General features: G+C 46.5%; 1 protein-coding gene across 1 annotated transcript in view; it reads left to right on the top strand.

Annotated features, from left to right (window-relative positions):
- The window catches only part of GNB5 (G protein subunit beta 5), a 43,732-nt gene extending 26,999 nt beyond the window's left edge, over positions 1–16,733 (top strand). The window contains exons 6-11 of the mRNA XM_068551724.1: positions 4,682–4,825; positions 6,607–6,698; positions 9,891–9,939; positions 11,436–11,532; positions 12,851–13,017; positions 14,220–16,733. Of these exons, the coding sequence (XP_068407825.1) occupies positions 4,682–4,825; positions 6,607–6,698; positions 9,891–9,939; positions 11,436–11,532; positions 12,851–13,017; positions 14,220–14,231 (561 nt within the window). The 3' untranslated portion in view covers positions 14,232–16,733. The remainder of the gene's footprint in view (positions 1–4,681; positions 4,826–6,606; positions 6,699–9,890; positions 9,940–11,435; positions 11,533–12,850; positions 13,018–14,219) is intronic.
- Positions 16,734–19,645: the final 2,912 nt, after the last annotated feature.

Below are 19,645 nucleotides of genomic sequence, written 5' to 3'. Positions count from 1 at the left end.
GCCCTATTTTGAACAAGCCCCAAAGTGGAGACAATCCAACTTCAACGCTTTGGCCACGTTTTCTCTCACAAGTCCTAAGGCATCCTGTCGTGTCTCTGTCACATCTCTCCAGAAAACCTGCACAGATGTCACCACCCACATTGCCAGATACCAGGGGTGACTGAGTAGCAGGGGAGGCTGGGAGCTCAGAGCAGGAGTGGGGGGTCGTAAACGTGCTGCAGGGGCCGCGCTGGAGGACGAGTGTGTTGCCAGTGAGGTGGAGTGGAGCATTGTAGGAGGCAGGTGGCCCTAGAGGTGGGCAGGGCCCGATCACAGGGTGCTCTGAGTGGCGGGGCTGACCCTACAAATGGCAGGGAGCCATTGCTGGGGCCGGGGCAGATTGGGTTTGTTTGAAGGAGGAGACTGAGTCAGATTGAAGGCCACTCTGGCTTCAGCTGACTGATGTCAGTGGCAGGGGCGGGGTGGGGGGGGCAAGGATAGCGGCAAGGAGACCCGGGGATGGGCAATTGTCTCACTGCTGACTGGAGGGCTGTTCGGACTTAGAGGGCAGCGTTTACACCTGTTATTTGCAACCAGGAGTCTTGCAGGCCTGTGCAATAGAGAGTGCTGTTGCCCTAGCTGCTGCAGTGGCCAGATCGGATGTCTCTGGGCCTGAGGGGCAAGCCAAAGCAACAGAGGATGTTTAGTCTCCTGTTCTGGATGGTGAATCCTAAACAAGGTTTTATTATTCTCTGTGTTTTGCTTTTCTCACTTGCAAGTGAGGATGGTAGTAAATTCCTCCCTCATGAGGTTTTCTGAGGATTAAATGAGATGATTCATCTCAAATACTTAGTAAATATCAATAAACATTAGCTCTTATTGTTTGGTTATTTATATTAACACAAAGCTTCATGGGTGATTCAGATGCATAGCCTAGTTTGGGTAACACTGAACTCATGAACTAAGCTTCCTTCCAGCTCTGGGATCCAAGATGAAAAACAAAAACCTCAAGAAGCTGGTATAAGACCTACAGATTCTCTACATTCCAGAGTAAATGAATGACAATGAGTTAGAGGATCTGTTTAGTGCATTTATCATAATGAATGTTTGGTTTATAAAATTTATTTTTACTTACATTGTAATGAAGATCACAAATATTTAAAATATTTTTTTAATATTATGAATTTACTGTTAACTTTTAAAAACTATTCATTTCTTTGACTGAAGAGTATGGTATGGAAAATTCCCATTAAAGCGCTAGACCGAGGGAATCATTTCAGGCGGTCATTTGTTTGGACCTGATGTCCCAAAAAAGATTGGCAATTACTGGCCCCTTTGCAAATGTTAGGACAGGAGTGGGGTGGAACATCCACTAGTGGGTGTGACCAGCAGAGACTGGAGGGAATTGTAGCACATCACAAAATACAAGTTCTCAGATTAAGACACGATCCAAGTCTTGTGTGTTCCTAAGCTGCTTTTACCAGCCTGAGTCCTCTTGTCAGATGTACACAGGCCTCTTAAGGGAAGTCGTGGCCAGAGGGAGTCCCATGGGCAGCTGCATGGGCTTTGCAGCCTGGAGAGTCTCCAAATTTGAGAGCTGCCTGCAAGTAGGGGCTTTGAGATGGGCCTTGGGGCCCACACCCAAGAAGCCTGAGAACTCCGGAACTCAGCCAGCTCTTTCTCCATGGAGGGGCCTCTCCTGGCTGCAAGAAGATCCTAGGCCTCCCAGACTGCTGGCAGGAACCCACTCCAAGACGGTGTGGCCAGCAGGTGCAAGGCCAGGGTGGGAATGGATTCTTTCCTTGTAATATGTCCCCTCCCTGCAAGAAAAAGAAGATTCTTTTACAAGTGCTAGGCCTAGCGTGCAAGAGGGAAGGGAAGAGAGGGGGAAGGAGGGAGAGGATGAGAGGAGACCACCAGCACGTGGAAACTAGAGGTGCATCACAGTCAGTGGGTACACTGAATGCTGGCAGTCCTTTAAGGCCTACTTCCTGTTTTCTTTCTTCAGCCATCAGTAATCTCCACCCACAGAGGGCTCTCTTGTGGGCACTTACACTGCAAGAGCCAGTTCCCACACTGTCTTATCACCTCGAGCAGCAGGAAGGTGGGGCGTAGGGAGGCTCTGCTTGCCAGGGCTTAACCCTTGGGGGTCCCCCATGGCTGCTCAGAACCATGCTGGCTCCAGGGCTCTGCGATACCATCAGTTGGGTCTTTGAGGCCTTGAGCCCTGGATCCCCACTGCCTTCCTCCCAATTGCACCAGAGCCCGAGCCTCACACACACTGGCAGCAACAAAATTTAAAACCCTAGTTCTGGCCGCCACTCCTTTCCCCAGGCACCCCAGTGTTCTTCTTCATGCATGGCCAGCCTTTGTACTTGAAACTATCCAGAGTCTGCTTGAGGGACAGCTGCACTGACCTCAGACAGATTTTCCTAAAATATACCCTTGATTTGGTCATTCTTCTCAGAAGCTTTCCACAGGTCCCTCTTGCCTACGGGCTAAAGTCCTCACTCTGTACCCAGGCACACCTTTCATTCACTGCCCAGGTGCGCCTTCACCTCAGCTCGCTCTGCTGTCCTCCCCTTCCTTAGTGAGTGGCCAGCTCTCACTCCTCCTCTGAGATCAGCTCACATGTTGCCAAAGTGGGTTTGGTGTCCCTCTCACAGACCTACCTGTATCTCAGCACTTCTCACTCTATCGTAAGTGATCATTGTCTTGTCTGCCAAGACCATCGGAAACACCTGCCACCCAGCAGTGCTAAGTTTATTAGACCTACTGCAGCAAGGGAGAACCCCAACTTGACAGAATCGCTATACCGTCTCAAAAAGAAGAAACCGGGGAAGGGTCCTTAGAGGGTTTCAGGGTCCAGGGTGAGTGGTCCAACCTCGCCATGGTTGCAGACCCTGAATTGCAATTCTCTGCTGATCCTAAATAAACCCATCTTTGCTGGAGAAATACCTGGCAGTCTATTTGTTTCAGGTCAACAGCTTGCTCACCAGGACTTGCTTTAAGACCCTTACCTTGCTGGGCTTACCAACCCTAAGCTATTATGTCATAACTAGTTTTCCACCTTAAAAGACCCACCTTAAAATGGGAGGGCACACACCTTGGCAGCGGTCGTGGAGGAAACCAGCGAGGTTTCCGGAGCAAGCTGCTGCACCTGCGCTTTTTTTGCCTGCAACCATAGCGAGTGGACCATGGCGAGGCATGTGCAAGTCCCCACACAGCAAGGCAAGGAGAACCCTTTTACAGAGTGGAAAAGGAAGTTGGGAGGATTAAAGAGAGTCCATGGCTTTTCTTTTTTTTTTTTTAATTTATTTGTTTTATTTATTTATTTTTGGCTGCGTTGGGTCTTCGTTGCTGCACATGGGCTTTCTCTAGTTGCGGCGAGCGGGGGCTACTCTTCGTTGTGGTGCGTGGGCTTCTCACTGCGGTGGCTTCTCGTTGTGGAGCACAGGCTCTAGGCTCGTGGGCTCAGTAGTTGTGACTTGCAGGCTCTAGAGCACAGGCTCAGTAGTTGTGGCGCACGGGCTTAGTTGCTCTGCAGCATGTGGGATCTTCCTGGACCAGGGCTCGAACCCGTGTCCCCTGCATTGGCAGGTGGATTCTTAACCACTGCGCCACCAGGGAAGCCAGAGTCCATGGCTTTTCATTGGCTGAATCCTTCCCAGGAAAGAAGAAAAGTCTGTCTTCTTCCTGTTGGTCTCTATCATCACAGGACATGAGAGCTCCCCCTTCCGGTCTCCCACTGTATTTAATTGAGGTTTCTGTTTCATTAATTTTTTGCAAAGCTGTTAGTCTTGATAAGTAAGCTTAGTTGGTTCACAGTTTTATCTTGCAGGAGCAGGTATTTCCTGGAGCGGCCAGCTAGGTTATTTTTACTTGGTTTCTCAGTATTGTCTAACGCAGCACCAGGAAGTGTGCCTGGCCCTGGAATTGATTAACGTGGGGACAGGGAGTTTGGTGGGTTTCAGTCCTTCCTGCCAATCCTGTTGACCAAGCTCCAGGAGAGCAGAGACCAAGACACAGTCTTTCTGCAAACCCTGACACCTAGCGGAGGGCCTGGACGTGGTCAGCACACGGCAGATGCCGGTTGGCCCTGTGTGTCTGTCAGCACCACTCAGTGGCCCAGGGAGCCTCTGGGGGATGCAGCTACAGGAGAATGTGTTTAGCAAAATCCTGCTCCAGGTGGGTCCCAGCAAGCCGGGTCAGCGTCACCTGGGAGTTTGTGGGAAAGACAGAATCTCGGGCCCCACCCCAGGCTCTCTATTCGCAAGCAGCTGAGTGTGGGGTTGCACATTAATGTCTGGGAAGCACAACGCTGGGCTTGGCTGCTTGTGGGAGCCGCTTGAGGTTCTGTTAAGCAAACGTTCACAGAGCACTTCCTACGTGGCAGGCAGGTACAGAGCCCCGCAGGTACCGCAGGGAGACCTCCGGATTTCATACTCTGCAGGCGGACAGGCACATAAACAGCTCAAGGACAGCGAGGGTGTCAAAAATGAACTGTTTCTTTCTCAGTACCAGAGAAAGAGTTCTGTGCTTGAGTCCAGGTTTAGCAGGTGTGTGTGTGTGTGTGTGTGTGTGTGTGTGTGTGTGTGTGTAAGGAGCCTCCTCTTCCCCGTGGAACCGTAAGCATCTGCTTGGCTTCCCCTGACAGGGACATTAATGACAGCCACACCCTTCCTGTCCTTTCCTGCGGCAGATCCTGACAGCGAGTGGCGACGGCACGTGTGCCCTGTGGGACGTGGAGAGCGGGCAGCTGCTGCAGAGCTTCCATGGGCACGGGGCCGATGTGCTCTGCTTGGACCTGGCTCCCTCAGAAACCGGGAACACCTTCGTGTCTGGGGTAAAGACCCAAGGAGGATCTCTGGGGGGGTCCTTTGTCCACTAGGGAGGCTCATGGTGGCACTTCCTGTTAATCTGTGGGACTAGACTGCACACTTCCCTGGATGGGGCTGAGATTCCTTAAATAAGCAGCAGAGAGTTAGCATCTGAGAGCTCTAGAGACAGTCGCTGGGCACCAGGAGACTCAGGTGGCAGTGGTGGCGAGGCATCGCTGTGGTGTGATCAGAGCTTTGACACTGGTGGGACACTCTCCCGCCCCACCCCTGCCAGTCAGCAGCCCCTCCCACTCTCAGGCACAGGGAACAGTGTATCTGAAGGCTAAGAGTTGGACAGGCAGGCCGCCATGGCAGAGGAGCAGCGGATGAGGAGCCAGGACACCTGGGACCCACGTTTGCTACCTGACTCTACATTTCATCCTCTGTAAATTGGGCATAAGGCACGATAGCATTTGCCCCCCACCTTCTGCAGGATATTGTGAGCAGTAGAGGGAAGAGTTTACAGTGTGTTATGCAGAGAGGCAAGTATTTCTGTGGACACCTGGGAATAAGAATGGAGAACTGAGGTGGCTGGCCTGACCCCTGGGTCCTGTCTCGTCTCGCTCAGGAGACAGTGATGAGAGAGGACAGAGATGCAAACACTATCTAATGATGTTTTCTTCGAGCTGCCCACATCTTAGTCCTGGGCCTCAGGTGAGGGCTGTGAGGCCTCTAGTTGGCAGGGACCCTGATTTTCTTCCTGGGTACTTGGCCCTATCTGTGTGCATTTCATTCTTGTGTCTTTGTATAACTGTATTTATCCCTACTCAACTACACTGTTTTTCCAAATTGTTGATATCATTGTAGATTGTATTGTCTCTTTCAGAGTATTAAACTCCATTTGATTTAGGGTCCTGTAACGATTTGAAGACACTCTGATTCCTTTGTCCACATTCTCAGTAAAGATGCTTGGAGTGCCGAACTCCCACAGCAGGTCTTTCTGAGACATCAGTTATGACACCTCGTCCACCCTTTCCTCTGAGTTGAAACCAACAACTTGGACACTAATTTTAACCCATTACTCCTTCTGTTTGACCTTTGAGAGTCTAATTATTACTGCTCATGCTGGATCACAGAAAGCTCTGCAGGAATTTATCAAAATGCTCCCGGAAGCAGGATAGTATGAGAAAGCCTGGTGTTTATGATTCTCTGGGTCATGGTAGCAACCCAGAGAAGGTTCACTTTACAGGTGTTGAGGCAGAAGCCCAGGGAGGTGACTCGCCTGAGCCACCCAGCTGACACCCTGACGAGGCTGCTGGGGTGCAGCTGGCCCAGGGGCACCTGGCTCTCCACCTGTGCTCAGGCTGCCCCACACACCTGAGACAAAGCTGGGAGGTCCCACCACACCCACTGTCCACCTGCCCTCCTCCTGTCTGGGCTTATAGAGGCAGAGATAAAGAGGAGGGGGAAAGAGAGGGAAAAGCGAAGAGAGATGCCCAGGAGGAAGGGGAGAAGGAGGCTCTGGAGAGTTTGCAGCCCCTCAGAAAGGTGGGAGAGAAGAAAACATGCTTAAAAGGGGGCTGGGTGCCTTCCCTTGCCTGTCACCCTGACCCCAAGACCTCGCTCTGGCCGTGTGAGGGCTTATCAGGTGAGGAAAGTGGCCTTAGGTAAAGCTAGTGCCAGAAAAGCATATTGTCAGCCATTTACTAATGGGAACTAAAAGGTCTCTGGGACATAACCAGAACTCATGCCTGTCTGTAGACATTCCTTGCATTGTACATAACTGTGAGTAACTTTCTGTTTGTAGGGATGTGACAAGAAAGCCATGGTGTGGGACATGCGTTCTGGACAGTGCGTGCAGGCCTTTGAAACACACGAATCTGACATCAACAGTGTCCGGTCAGTGAGTAGAATATTCACGTTGCTCCTCTGTCCTCCAGTGTTCCCCGGCCTGGGCTAGTGTTTAGCCTCTAGGCTCAATTTACTTGGCTGAGAGAGGCTTTTCCAGCAATAATGGCTGATTTGTGGTGGGACTGAACAGCACTCCAGATTTCCTGGAGAATTTTAATATAATTGCACTAGGAGCAATGGATATTATCCTGTCTAGGTCAAGTCAGTGTTTCTCATTCATTCATTCAACAAATGTTTATTAAGTCCTTATCTGCTAGACATTATTCCAGAAACTGGGAATACTGTTTTGAACAAGACAACATCTCTACTGTCCTACAGAAGACAAAGCACAGATAAACGTGCTATTTAAGTACTGCTAAGTGCTAAGAAAAAGTAAAACTGGGAACTGTGATAAGATGGGTTATTTCTTTGAATGGTCAGGCCTCTCTGAGAAATTGATGTTTAAATTGAGACCAGGATAATGAAGGAGCCAGGCTTGCAAAGAGCTGGGGGGAAGATCAGGGAGGTGAGATGTTCAGGGACCTAACAAAAGGCCAGGTGACCACTAGCGAGTCCTGAGTTGGGGAGGTGGCTAACATGATCCATGTTTTGCCTTTAAAAGATCACTCTGGATGCTGTATGGAGAATGGATTGTAGGGGAACAAGAATGGAAATATGACGGCCAGTTAGAAGGTTGTTGTGTGAGTTTTAGAATGAAATGATGGTGGCTGAAACTAAAGAAGACACACAGGGAGGATAGAAATGTCTAGAATTGGGAAGGATCTGAGATTTTACCCTAGCTGCAAGCTATGAAGTAAGGCTGCCACAGATTCATGGATGCTGCTAGAAGGCATGAGACTCCTGGGTTAGAGATGAAGGATAGTTGGTTACTCATAGTGATGGCAGTAGCTGGGGTATCAGCATTTTGTGCTGGTTACCTAAGCCCCAATTCTACAGGGTCACATGAAAAGGGCCAAACGACACCTGCCCATGCAAAGGGCTGCATTATAGGAGAAGAACCCTGAGCTTAGGGAACCCGAATCTTTTATAAGGGGCAGTAAGCACTGATCCATTTGCTAAGACAGGGAGGGTTGGAGGCAGTGCAGGGAGAAGGCAGTGGTTGCGCATGGATTCTGGAGCTCTGTCTTGGGCTAGCTAAGTCTGAGATGCTGTTATACGACCAAGTGGGAATGTCAAGTAGGTAGCAGGAGCTGTGAACCGGATTCCAAGAGAGAGGCCAGGACTTGACATATAAATTTAGAAGCTGGCACTGTCAGGACAGCATTTAAAGTATAATCACTCAAGAATATTTATACTTAGAGGAAAGCGCTAGACTTATTCCCCTTAAAAGCCAGAACACAGGGCTTCCCTGGTGGTGCAGTGGTTAAGAATCCGCCTGCGGGGCTTCCCTGGTGGCACAGTGGTTAAGAATCTGCCTGCCAATGCAGGGGACACGGGTTCAAGCCCTGGTCTGGGAAGATCCCACATGCCGCGGAGCAACTAAGCCCGTGAGCCACAACTACTGAGCCTGCGCATCTGGAGCCTGTGCTCCGCAACGGGAGAGGCCGCGACAGTGAGAGGCCCACGCACCGCGATGAAGAGTGGCCCCCACTCGCCGCAACTGGAGAAAGCCCTTGCACAGAAACGAAGACCCAACACAGCCAAAAATAAAATTAACAAAAAAAAAAAAAGAAGAAGGATCCGCCTGCCAATTCAGGGGACACGGGTTTGAGCCCTGGTCCTTGAAGATCCCACAGGCTGCGGAGCAACTAAGCCCGTGCGCCACAGCTACTGAGCCTGCGCTCTAGAGCCCGTGAGCCACAACTACTGAGCCCATGTGCCACAACTACTGAAGCCTGCACGCCTAGAGCCCGTACTCCGCAACAAGAGAAGCCACCGCAATGAGAAGCCTGCGCACCGCAACCAGAGAAAAGCCCGTGTGCAGCAATGAAGACCCAACACAGCCAAAAATAAATAAATAAAAAAATAATAATAATAATTTTTAAAAAGCCAGAACACAATAAGAATACTTAATTACCTTAGTGGTAGAAATATTAATGAGGATTTTCTAGCTCTTTGACCTCAAATGTAGGAAAGGAAAACAGGGGAAAAAAACTATCACCTTTTGCAAATGTGCAGTAATTACCCAGAAAATCCAAGGAAATCAATTGAGAAATTACTACAGATAGTAAATGAGGTTTTTAAGATACAGGATAGAATATAAAGCCACAAAAATATATTAAATCCCTATATATTCATGAAATAACAGCTTAAACATGCACATTCTCTCACCCATGCTGTTCCCTCTACCCAGAACCCTCTTCTTCTAATATCCACCAGGTCTCTACTTAGGCTGCCCTCTCTCCAGAAGGCCTGATTATTTTTCTTTTTAGATATTTATTTATTTTGGCTGTGCCAGGTCTTAGTTGCAGCACGCGGGATCTTCGTTGCGGCGTGCGGCATGCACGCGGGAGCTAGTTCCCCGACCAGGGATCGAACCCGGGCCCCCTGCACTGGGAACGCGGAGTCTTACCCACTGGACCACCAGGGAAGTCCCTGAAGGCCTGATTAGAGGAGAGGATGACTATAACAGTAATAATCATTATTTATTGCATGCTTTTTATTTGGCACCATGCCACATTCTTTGTATACTATATATACTGTCTTATTCAGTCTTTATAGCAGGATATGTGCATTATCTTCCTCACTTTTCAGATGAAGAAACTGAGGCTGGGCCAGGTGAAGGCACTTGCCAGAAGTATCCCATGTAGTGAGTGGTCAGTGCAGACAGCTGCCTGTGGCTCTGTATATCTGATTGCAGTGTCTGTGTTTATAACCACTGTCTTATCCCTTAGCTCTGGCCAAGTCTTGGGCATGGGGTATATGATCAAGGGGAAGCAAGGATACAGGGGACCTGCCTGTGTTCGGTGTCTGGTACAGATATACATATTATCTCATTTACTCCTCGCCAATACTCTGCAAGGCCAGTGTCACTGTCCCCTGTTTACAGAGAAGAAAATTAGGTAGGTCAATGGGACCTTCCAGATGAACCTCCCTTTCTGGCCTCTGTAATGAGTGGTCCGTGTATCCCTAGAAGTCTGAGGGACCAGCATGGGACAGCCTTCGCAAATGGTTCTGATGGGCACCCAGGACTGGGAATCACAACTCTAAGTGCTTTCTCCCCACACTTTCTCTCTGCAGATACTACCCGAGCGGAGATGCCTTTGCTTCGGGATCAGATGATGCTACGGTATGTTTCTAAGTTATTGAGAGCTTTTCCTATCCAAAGGAGAGATATGCTGACCTAGTTCTGGTTTTCAAAAATAACTTTTTTCCTGATTACAGAACTGATGTGACTTCAATAAAGAAAACTTGGGGGAAAACACTAAATTATGTTAATCATTATACCCAAGAAAAATCACAGTTCAGTGAATTCCTTTCTGTCTTTTTAGTTTTTAAACAAAATGCTTTATAATTTGCTTTTTTCACTTAGCAATAGATTGTGAACATTTTCCCATGCCAATACGTATTTTTCTCCCACATTATATTTTCTTAATGATTGAATAGTTTTCCATGTTATGGATATGCCATCATTTACTTAACCAATCTTCAAGTTTTGGGTCATTAGGTTTTTTCCAAGGTTTTTTTTCCTGTTAAAAACACTGCTATAAGCAAATATTTTTGGTACCTCTCTTATCATTTCCTGAGAATTAATTCTCAGACATGAACTTGTTGAGTTAAAAATCAGCCTAGTTTTAAGGCTTTTGATACTAATTGTCAAATTATGTTGACCTATATTTCAGGAGAAAAAAAATATCTTCCTGTGCCCTCAAAATAGCAAATATCTTATTAAATAATGAATTGCACTCTAATTTGCTATCATGGAAGAAATTACAGGGGAATAGATTGAGGGTTTGATAATAAGGAAAATTTAAAACTTCTGTATTTCAAAAAATATTTAACAAAATTTAAGGGCATACATTTGGGAAAATTCAAGAGCTTTCAAAACTTCCCTGCCCTTTGATCCAGCCATGCTATTTCTTGGGAACAATTCTATTCTAAGGATTCTATTTTTTTGCTATTCTAAGGAAAATATCAGAGATGCATATAAAGATTTTTATAGAAGAAGGATCATGGCTTCCCCATAATTTTATTTGTAAAAGAGAAAAATCAGACATAATCAAACACTTAGCAGGGTATGGCTAAGTAGATTCTGATATATCCACACGAGGAATATAACAACCATTTTACCCCTGTTTTTTTTTAAGATTAGTTAATGATATGAGAAAATGCTCATAACATAATGCTAATAGAAGCAATAATGAAACATCCACCCCATTTAAATCCACACATAGAATAGATTAAGACTGAAGGAAATAGTCCAGATGTTAGTAAATACCTCTAGGATTGGGGGTGACTTTTATTTCCTTCTTTATGCATTTCTGAGTTTTCCTGAATTTTCTGCAGTGAACACATATTCTTTGTCAGAAAAAAAAAGAGGGCTTTCATTTTTGTTTTTGTACCTAAAGAAATCTGTATTTGCTGTTTCTCTGAATCTCCAGTAATCCATGGAGATTAATAGGAATCGGGATTGAGGGAGAAAATACTAGGAGAGAAAACGAAAGAGGTTTTTCCCTTATCCCTCAAACTACACAAGCCACTGGCACCTGCCTGTAGCTCTGTGGCCATCGATGCACCAAACAGGATCCAGAAGCAAGTGCCTCTTTGTCTTCTTTGTCACCCCAGTGTCGCCTCTACGACCTCCGGGCAGACAGGGAGGTTGCCATCTATTCCAAAGAGAGTATCATCTTTGGAGCTTCCAGCGTGGACTTCTCCCTCAGTGGTAAGATTTTATTTCAGAAACTTTCCCGGGACTGTAAAACAGGACTTCAATGAAACCCAGCTCTGCCAAGCTTCCCCTCCTAGCTAAACTTCCTATGGGCCCATGTGCTAAAGAGTCTACTTTTGCACCAGGTTTCCCCCACTGCATTTTTGACAGCCCGCTTTGCCCTGCCTGAAGCAGCTTCCCCAGCCCAGTTCACTCCACGGGAAATGAAGGCTGGGCCCACCTAATGCTCTTCTTCAAAACAATGATGTATCAAAACTCCATCTGCAGTGCCTTTAGGCATTTCCTCTCCAGCCTTCCATTTTCCCTTCACACCTGAAAAGGGACCTTTTTTTTCAGAGGTTGGGGGGAGTGAAGCAAGAGTCCCTTTCTTAATGCCCTGAAGCTCATGGCACCTCTGCCCTCACAGCTGGGAAGGCTGCCTGTGAAAGTTAAGGCAGCACTCGTATGCTGGGTCACTGGACCATTCAGTTTTCCCAGACACCCCCCGGTTGTGTAGCTGTGCCTTTGTGCATGCATGCTGTTACTGGAACGGCTTTTCCCTTCCTTCTCTGCATTGCAAACTCCTATTCAGCCCTCAAAGGCCAGCTCAAATGTTGCTTTCCCTGTAGTGCCCTTTATTTTTTTAAAATTTTAATTTAATTTAATTTTTATTTATTTATTTATTTTTGGTTGCATTGGGTCTTCGTTGCTGTGCGAGGGCTTTCTCTAGTTGCGTTGAGCAGGGGCTACTCTTCATTGTGGTGTGCGGGCTTCTCATTGCGGTGGCTTCTCTTGTTGTGGAGCACGGGCTCTAGGTGCGCGGGCTTCAGTAGTTGTGGCACACGGGCTCAGTAGTTGTGGCTTGTGGGCTCTAGAGCGCAGGCTCAGTAGTTGTGGCGCATGGGCTTAGTTGCTCCGCGGCATGTGGGATCTTCCCGGACCAGGGCTCGAACCCGTGTCCCCTGCATTGGCAGGCGGATTCTTAACCACTGCGCCACCAGGGAAGTTCCCTGTAGTGCCCTTCTTGATCCCCCTTCCTCTGTGATCACATAACACTTCACACATAGCTGAGCACTTCCATGACAGCCCTTACCACAGGGTGCTGCAATGATTTATGAGTCAGCCTGCCCACCACCACCACAGGGGCCAGCAACTGTGCTTTCTCCTCTTTGAATCCCCAGCGCAAAGCACAGTGCCTGGCACATAATGGGCACTAAATCACTTTATTGAATGAATGAATGAATGAATGAGCAAGCGCATGAGTGAGAGTCATGAAAAGAAAAACAAGAAGGAAGGAACTGGTTTAATAACCATCATATCCTCCTGCTTTAAGGTCGCCTGCTGTTTGCTGGATACAACGATTATACCATCAACGTCTGGGATGTCCTCAAGGGATCCCGAGTCTCCATCTTGTTTGGACATGAAAACCGAGTTAGTACTCTACGAGTTTCCCCTGATGGGACTGCCTTTTGCTCAGGATCATGGGATCATACCCTCAGAGTAAGAGAGAAGTTTTTCTACTTTCCTCTGTGTGTGAGAGCAGGAGTGATTGGCCTTCCTGAAAGCAGAGAGGTCAGAGTAAGCTAGGATGGGCCTGGGCAGCCAAAATAGAGCTCTACTTTCAATTCTATAGCCACAGAGAAATGATTTGCCTGGGGAGGTAGTGAGTTCCCCATCAATGCAGCTATTCAAGCATAGATACCCTAAAAGTCTGATTCCGGCCTTTGACAAGCCAGATTGCCATTCTCACCTCCCAGTAGTGCTGGGTTCTTGTTCTTTGGTCACAGACCCCTGTGAAGCCCACACAGGGGCTTCAGGAGACCTATGAAGCCCCTGCAATTATATGCTAAATTGTGTGTGTGTGTGTGCATGCGCGTGTGCATTTTTCCAGGAAAAGTGTCCTCGTGGCTTTTATTATATTCTCGAAGAGCTCCATGACTTTGTCAGATGTTGGCTCCCTAGAAATGCCACCAAAATAACCTGTTCATCAAGCAAAGCTTACCTCACTGTGGAAGATCACAAACTTGACAGTCTTATTAGCATTTCAGAAGGGGAGAGCAAAGGCAGGTATTTATGAGGTTTGGGGAGTCTGGTTGAAGGCAAGTCTTTTGATGGAGGGACTTAATTAGGATTGGACAAATTTGTGGCGTAGTTTAAGATTGTTGGACACAGGGTGGGGGGAGGGAGAGAATTTCGAAGACCGTCTTGAAAAGTAGCCTGTCATTTGATGCTGTGTACTGTCATGAGAAGTGTGTGTCTTTTCTAAAGAGGGTAATTGAGTAGTCTAGTCTTAGGGTAAATAGATAAAAGGATTTTTGCAAATTTCCTGAAACAAACAGTAAAGTTATCTGTGACTTCATCATCCTGGGTAAGAGTTTGCTAAATTAATAAACCCATGTCAATGTACCCAGTGAGCTGAATGGGTACAGAGGGTTCTGGTTTTCAATCTAAGAGTTACCTTCCCTAGCAAGAAGGCCACAGCTGCCCTTCGGATGATTAAGGGAGAGGGGGAGCCAGGGCCAAAGAAGCACCTTTGAGTTGCTAGGAGTAAAGTGTTATCTTTCTAAGACATGTGAATGCTCTATTTTGGATGTAGTGTGTATGTTTGTGTATAGTAGACTTTGATTTTATCTCTTTAAACTCAGGTTTTACAAGTCATTAACTGAAAACAGACTAAAGATTATCTGTTTGTGTCTTTGCAGGTCTGGGCTTAATCATAATGCACACATAGGTACCTGAGAATAGAATTTGAAATCGTCACATGTAAATAGATCTTGCTTCTAGAGGATCTGAGAGTTTATTGCAACTTAGCTTAAGGGAGCAGCTCCATGACTGAAAGTTCAGCAAGCATCTTCAATATTACTGTTAAAACCACCACCCTGGAAAGATCCCAGTATGAGCCTGCAGCACTTATGAGAACACCTTCAAGTACAGTGTTTTTCATTTCAAACAGTTTTTAAAATGTATCTGTTTTTAAGGTTATTCTAAACTATCGTCTCCACTCATTCTATCCCCTGTACAGTTCAGCATATAATATATACCATATTGTTTCCTTGAATCAAATTTATTTTTCGGAGCACTTTAAAAGCTGATTTTTCTCGGTGTACACTGTGACTTTTGGAACCTTCCCCTGGAAGTGCTGACTTCAATGGACTGTGTGAGAAGGACAGTGTTAATTGGTCTTTGATAGAAGAAAATGCTAATTCCAAATGTAATTAGACAGAATCAATTTTTTTAAAGTGTGTTTATATGGTGAAAGTATCCTTCTCAGCCTTGCGTCCTATTGTATTTTTTCGGATAAAACATTTTCATATGTGTAAACAGTTATAAATGAAGCAGAGATATCATAAAATAGAAGGTTTGATGTGTGAATCTTGTGATGGTGGGATATATCACTGCATCATGTGGACAGGACGTTTTCTTTCATTAGAGGGAAAAGCTGAGTGCTGTTTGTGACACAAATGCTTCTCAGAGCAACCAAAACCTTTCTGTGTGGGAACACAAGACAGTAAACTCATTTAGAAACCTGTTTGTAGTGTTAGACGTATTAGGATTAGTAGCATCTACTCAGGCTAAAATGAATCTTGTCCATATCAGTTATACTCATCTTTATTGCATTGCAAGTGTAATTACATATACAAATTAATTGATAGGTCTCGAATGATAATGTCTTTGTTTCACTTATATTGAGGAAAAATAACATACAATATATCTTGTCTTTATTTGAAATTCAGCAGTTCCTTCTGGAAGATACCAAGTGCTTTAGTTACAGGATCCCTTATTTTCTGTTCTGTTTTGTTTTAAGGTGTAGAGGCTTATTCTTTGTTTTAGAAAACTCCTCATTCATAAAGATGGCATGCATCACTTAGGGAAATAAAAGGTCATCTCAGACCAAAAATGGTTCCTGGGTGAGGCTTGCCCTGTGGGTGGTCTGGGGTCTGGCAGGCCAGGTTCTCGTGGTGCCCGAGGGCTGTGTGTGCTGAGTCCCCTGGATCCTCGGTCCCCTCTCTTGGCCCTGCTCCAGCCTGGCCCTTTTCCTAATGGTAGTTCTGACTTTGCAGGCCCAGCCGCAGGCTCTGCTGCTTGAAGTTGCCCTTCCAGGGCTGGAGCCATCCAACAGGCCTGGACCCAGAGCCCCTGTAAACCTCAGGGGGCATGCCAGGCCCACCTGCAAAATAACTTGTTCAGGTATCAAGATGGGCCCAGTCAGTCAAAAATCACCCAAGCCAGCTTTCCCATCAACTCTTTTAAAATAAACATAATGATTATATGCAATCATTTGCCAAGAAAACATTTACCAAGGGTTTTACTACACAACAGGCCCTGGAGTAGAGAGAGAAAATATGAAAGGCTCCTGCTCACCCCCCTACCCCCTCACTCCCCCTCCTCCCGCATCCCCCCAACCTCCACCCCACCCTACCCACCTTGAGAGCCCAGAGGGGAGGGGGGAGGGAGCATGGTCCAGAGGGACAACTTTTCAGCCACCTTCTCCCTCTAGTAGATTCCAGTCTGGGCAGGGGCTCAGGGAAATGGGCACAGGGTCTACCAAGCTCCTGCCAACTGCTGAAGGGCTGGCCCCAGAATGTGTCCTGTGAAATTCTCAAGCTCTGCTCCCAGAATGGTCCTGAGCTTGTTCCTGGGCTCCTAGTTATGGCATCCCCTTCCCTCTCTTCCACAGACCTTTTCGTGTCTCTGCACTCTGACCTGGGCCTCCCAGAAGTGAAGGAAGGCAGGGCAAAGGAAAAGTCACCCAGACTCTGGGGAAGCAAATTCAAGGTTATATGTTTGGAGAGGTGGGGAGCATCTTCAGTATATATGCAAAGTAGCCCCTAACTTTCCAATCAAAAAAGTGACCACAATGTGACCACAAAAGTGACCACATTTCAGCCATAAAAAGAAACGAAATTGAGTTATTTGTAGTGAGGTGGATGGAACTAGAGACTGTCAATACAGGGTGAAGTAAGTCAGAAAGAGAAAAACAAATACCATATGCTAACACATTTATATGGCATCTTAAAAAAAAAAATGGTTCTGAAGAACCTAGGGGCAGGACAGGAATAAAGGCACACATAGAGAATGGACTTGAGGACTCGGGGAGAAGAAGGGTAAGCTGGGACAAAGTGACAGAGAGGCATGGACATATATACACTACCAAATGTAAAATAGATAGCTAGTGGGAAGCAGCCGCATAGCACAGGGAGATCAGCTCGGTGCTTTGTGACCACCTAGAAGGGTGGGATAGGGAGGGTGGGAGGGAGACGCAAGAGGGAGCAGATATGGGCATATATGTATATGTATAGCTGATTCACTTTGTTATAAAGCAGAAACTAACACACCATTGTAAAGCAATTATACTCCAATAAAGATGTTTAAAAAAATAAATAAAAAATAATTTTAAAAAAAGTGACCTTCAGGGCCCTAAGAAAGTATTCCCTCAAACGCTCACCCCCATGGGCAGTTAGCCACCTCACCCATAAGTATTTAATCTCACAGTGCCTGTCGTTTAGTATTTATTGATGAAATACTTGGTTGGAAATATCCTACACCACATGGAGACTGAAGGATAAACCCCAGGTAATAAATTATATTTTGCATATTGAAAATAATGCTGAGTGGAGTTTTTTAATCAGGCTTTCTTTTTTTTAGAGGACTTGGCGGCAAAGCTACCAAACCATTGTGGTGAAGGGGCCAAACAGATGTGCCCCGAGGTGTGCATAGCCTTGGACGCCCCCTTTCCAGCCAGAGAAGAGAAAGGTTAGGCAGACAGCGGGGTCAAACAAGGAGGTATGTGATGATAGGTGTTTGTGGGAAATACCTGTGAACTGAAACCAAGGCAGCTGCTTTGGAGGGAATGGGCGGCCGGCCTCCCAGAAGTAGCGCCCTGCTGCTGGTCCTGTTCTGGAATGAGCCCAGGGCCAGAGCAGGCACCCCATATCCACTTCCCTCTTCCCACCCTGGACCTCCTCTATACCCTTCCCGGGATTATAAGTGGCTTAAAGGCAGTACAGGTTGTAAGGGCCTTAGCATCTTTGCCTCTCATAGTTGCTTGGCCATCTGGCTAGAAGGTGGTCCTGCTGACACTAGGACTCAGCTATAAGAGGGGGACAGCATGGGGACAAAGGATGTGCACCTAGTTTCAGACCCAGCTCTACCACTTTTACAGGATATACAATGTCTAAGTTTGTCTCAGCCTTAGTTCCCTCATCTAGGAAATGGGACAGTTCCAAGGTATGTAAAGTACCTTCCCCTCCTCCCTTTCCGTTCCCTTCCTCTCCTTTCCAACTCCTTTCCCTTCTCCCTCCTCCTCCCCTTTCCCTTGCCCCATCTCCTCCCTCCTCTCTCTTCTTGTTTCACCTCTTTCCTTATCCCCTTCCTCCTCCTCGCTCTCCCCCTCTTCTTCTCCCCCTCCTCCCTATTCCCCTTCCTCTTGTTCATTCTTTTCTCTCCTCTCCCCCGACCCCACATAAGCGATCCCTACTCATGTATCAAATTGGTAATTATCATCAATTAGAGATTCATCTGGGCCAGTGGTTCTCAAAGTTTTCCATCTTAGGATCCGTCTACACTCTTAAAAATTATTGAGGACCCCAAAGAGCTTTTTGTTTATATGAATTATATCTATCAATATTTATCATATTATAAATTCAAACTGAGAAAAATCATAAAACCCAAGAATACAGAAGCACATATTCCAGTGATGATGCCTTCACCACACATCAGTAGCCTCTGGAAAACTCCTGAGAAAGTGAGTGTTTTAAAAGCCACACATACAGAAAGAAGAGTCAGTATTATTATGAAAATAGTTTTGACCTTGGAGGATCCCCGGAAGGACTCCCTGGGTCAGATCAACTTTGAAAGCAGCTTATCTGGGCTAATGAGCCCTTTTCCAGCCCCTCTGTGTGAGACCTCCCTGGGGCCATTCAGGCCCTTGTAGGGGTTTGGAAGAGGAGGAGGAAGGTAATTGAGAGAGGGGGACTCAAGCCGAGGCTTTGGGGCAACCACATGCGGCATAGGAGGGGCCCTGCGGGCACAGAGAGGCGGTGGGAAAGGCAAGAGCCCAATGGGGACTGTGAATCACTGAAAATCTCTAGATATTTTCAGTATTTTAAAAACAAAAACAAAACCAGAAACCATATAAGTAAGGCTCACCAAAAATGTCACATCTTGATTTTTTGGTTAAAAGTGGGACAAGCGAGCCTGGTAACCCTGGTCAACTCATACTCATAATACCAGCTCCTCTGTAAAGAGCTTTTACTATGTGCCAGGCACTATGCTAAGGCCTTTGCACATACCAACTCATGTAATCCTTGTAACAGCCTATAATGCAGTTTATTGCCTCCATTTCATAGGTGGGGAAATTGAAGTTGGGAGGGCTGAATAACTTGCTCATGGTCGCCCAGCTTCTAAGTGGCAGAGGGGGGATTGTAACCAAATCTGACTGCAAACTGCATAGGAAATTCTGTGTGGAGGTTAATTTATTCATTTGTTGTTTAATTCCACTGATAGTTATTAGAGTTAACCAATGGCAGGGCCAGAGGATCTACCACTAACCCCCAAGCTACTCCAAAATCTAAGAAAAAACTGTGTGCTTGCTTCTAAAATATAATGTTCAAAAAGATAAAATCATGACTCCCTTGAAAATAAAACATGAACATATATCAAAATGTTTACTTAACTTAATAATTAATAAGGGAATTCGTAAGATGTCTCAACCAGCTTGTAGTACAGAGATTGATATTCCCTTCGGGCAAAATTCGTTTGGCTCACCGTAGAGGAATCACTGGCACTGGCAGATCAGGCACTCAGCAGAAGCATTAGGCAGCTCAGCCTTTTTAAGGGGAATTCTGTTGTTGCCACATCCTCGCTCCCTGCTGCATGGCCTCGTCACGGTCCCATGGAGCAAGCACTGTGGCAGCTGTGTAAAGAAGCTCTCCGACCTCCACAGAGCACAGGAGTTTGTCTACCTGATTATTAAGAGTCTTCTCTGCAGTGGCTGCCCTTTGGAGGCGTTGACATGGGAGACGAGTATCTTCAGTCTGCCTCTTCAGAGGGGTCCAGCCACATCTCTCTGTCCAAGATTTCCTTGTCACCAATCTTCAAGGCCCTGACCATCCAGCCAAACCATCAG

This window comes from Eschrichtius robustus, chromosome 1 (assembly GCF_028021215.1).
Source record: "Eschrichtius robustus isolate mEscRob2 chromosome 1, mEscRob2.pri, whole genome shotgun sequence".
Lineage (NCBI taxonomy): Eukaryota > Metazoa > Chordata > Mammalia > Artiodactyla > Eschrichtiidae > Eschrichtius > Eschrichtius robustus.
The sequence above is the reverse complement of the archived record's forward strand: the minus strand, read 5'-3'. Positions and strand labels throughout refer to the sequence as shown.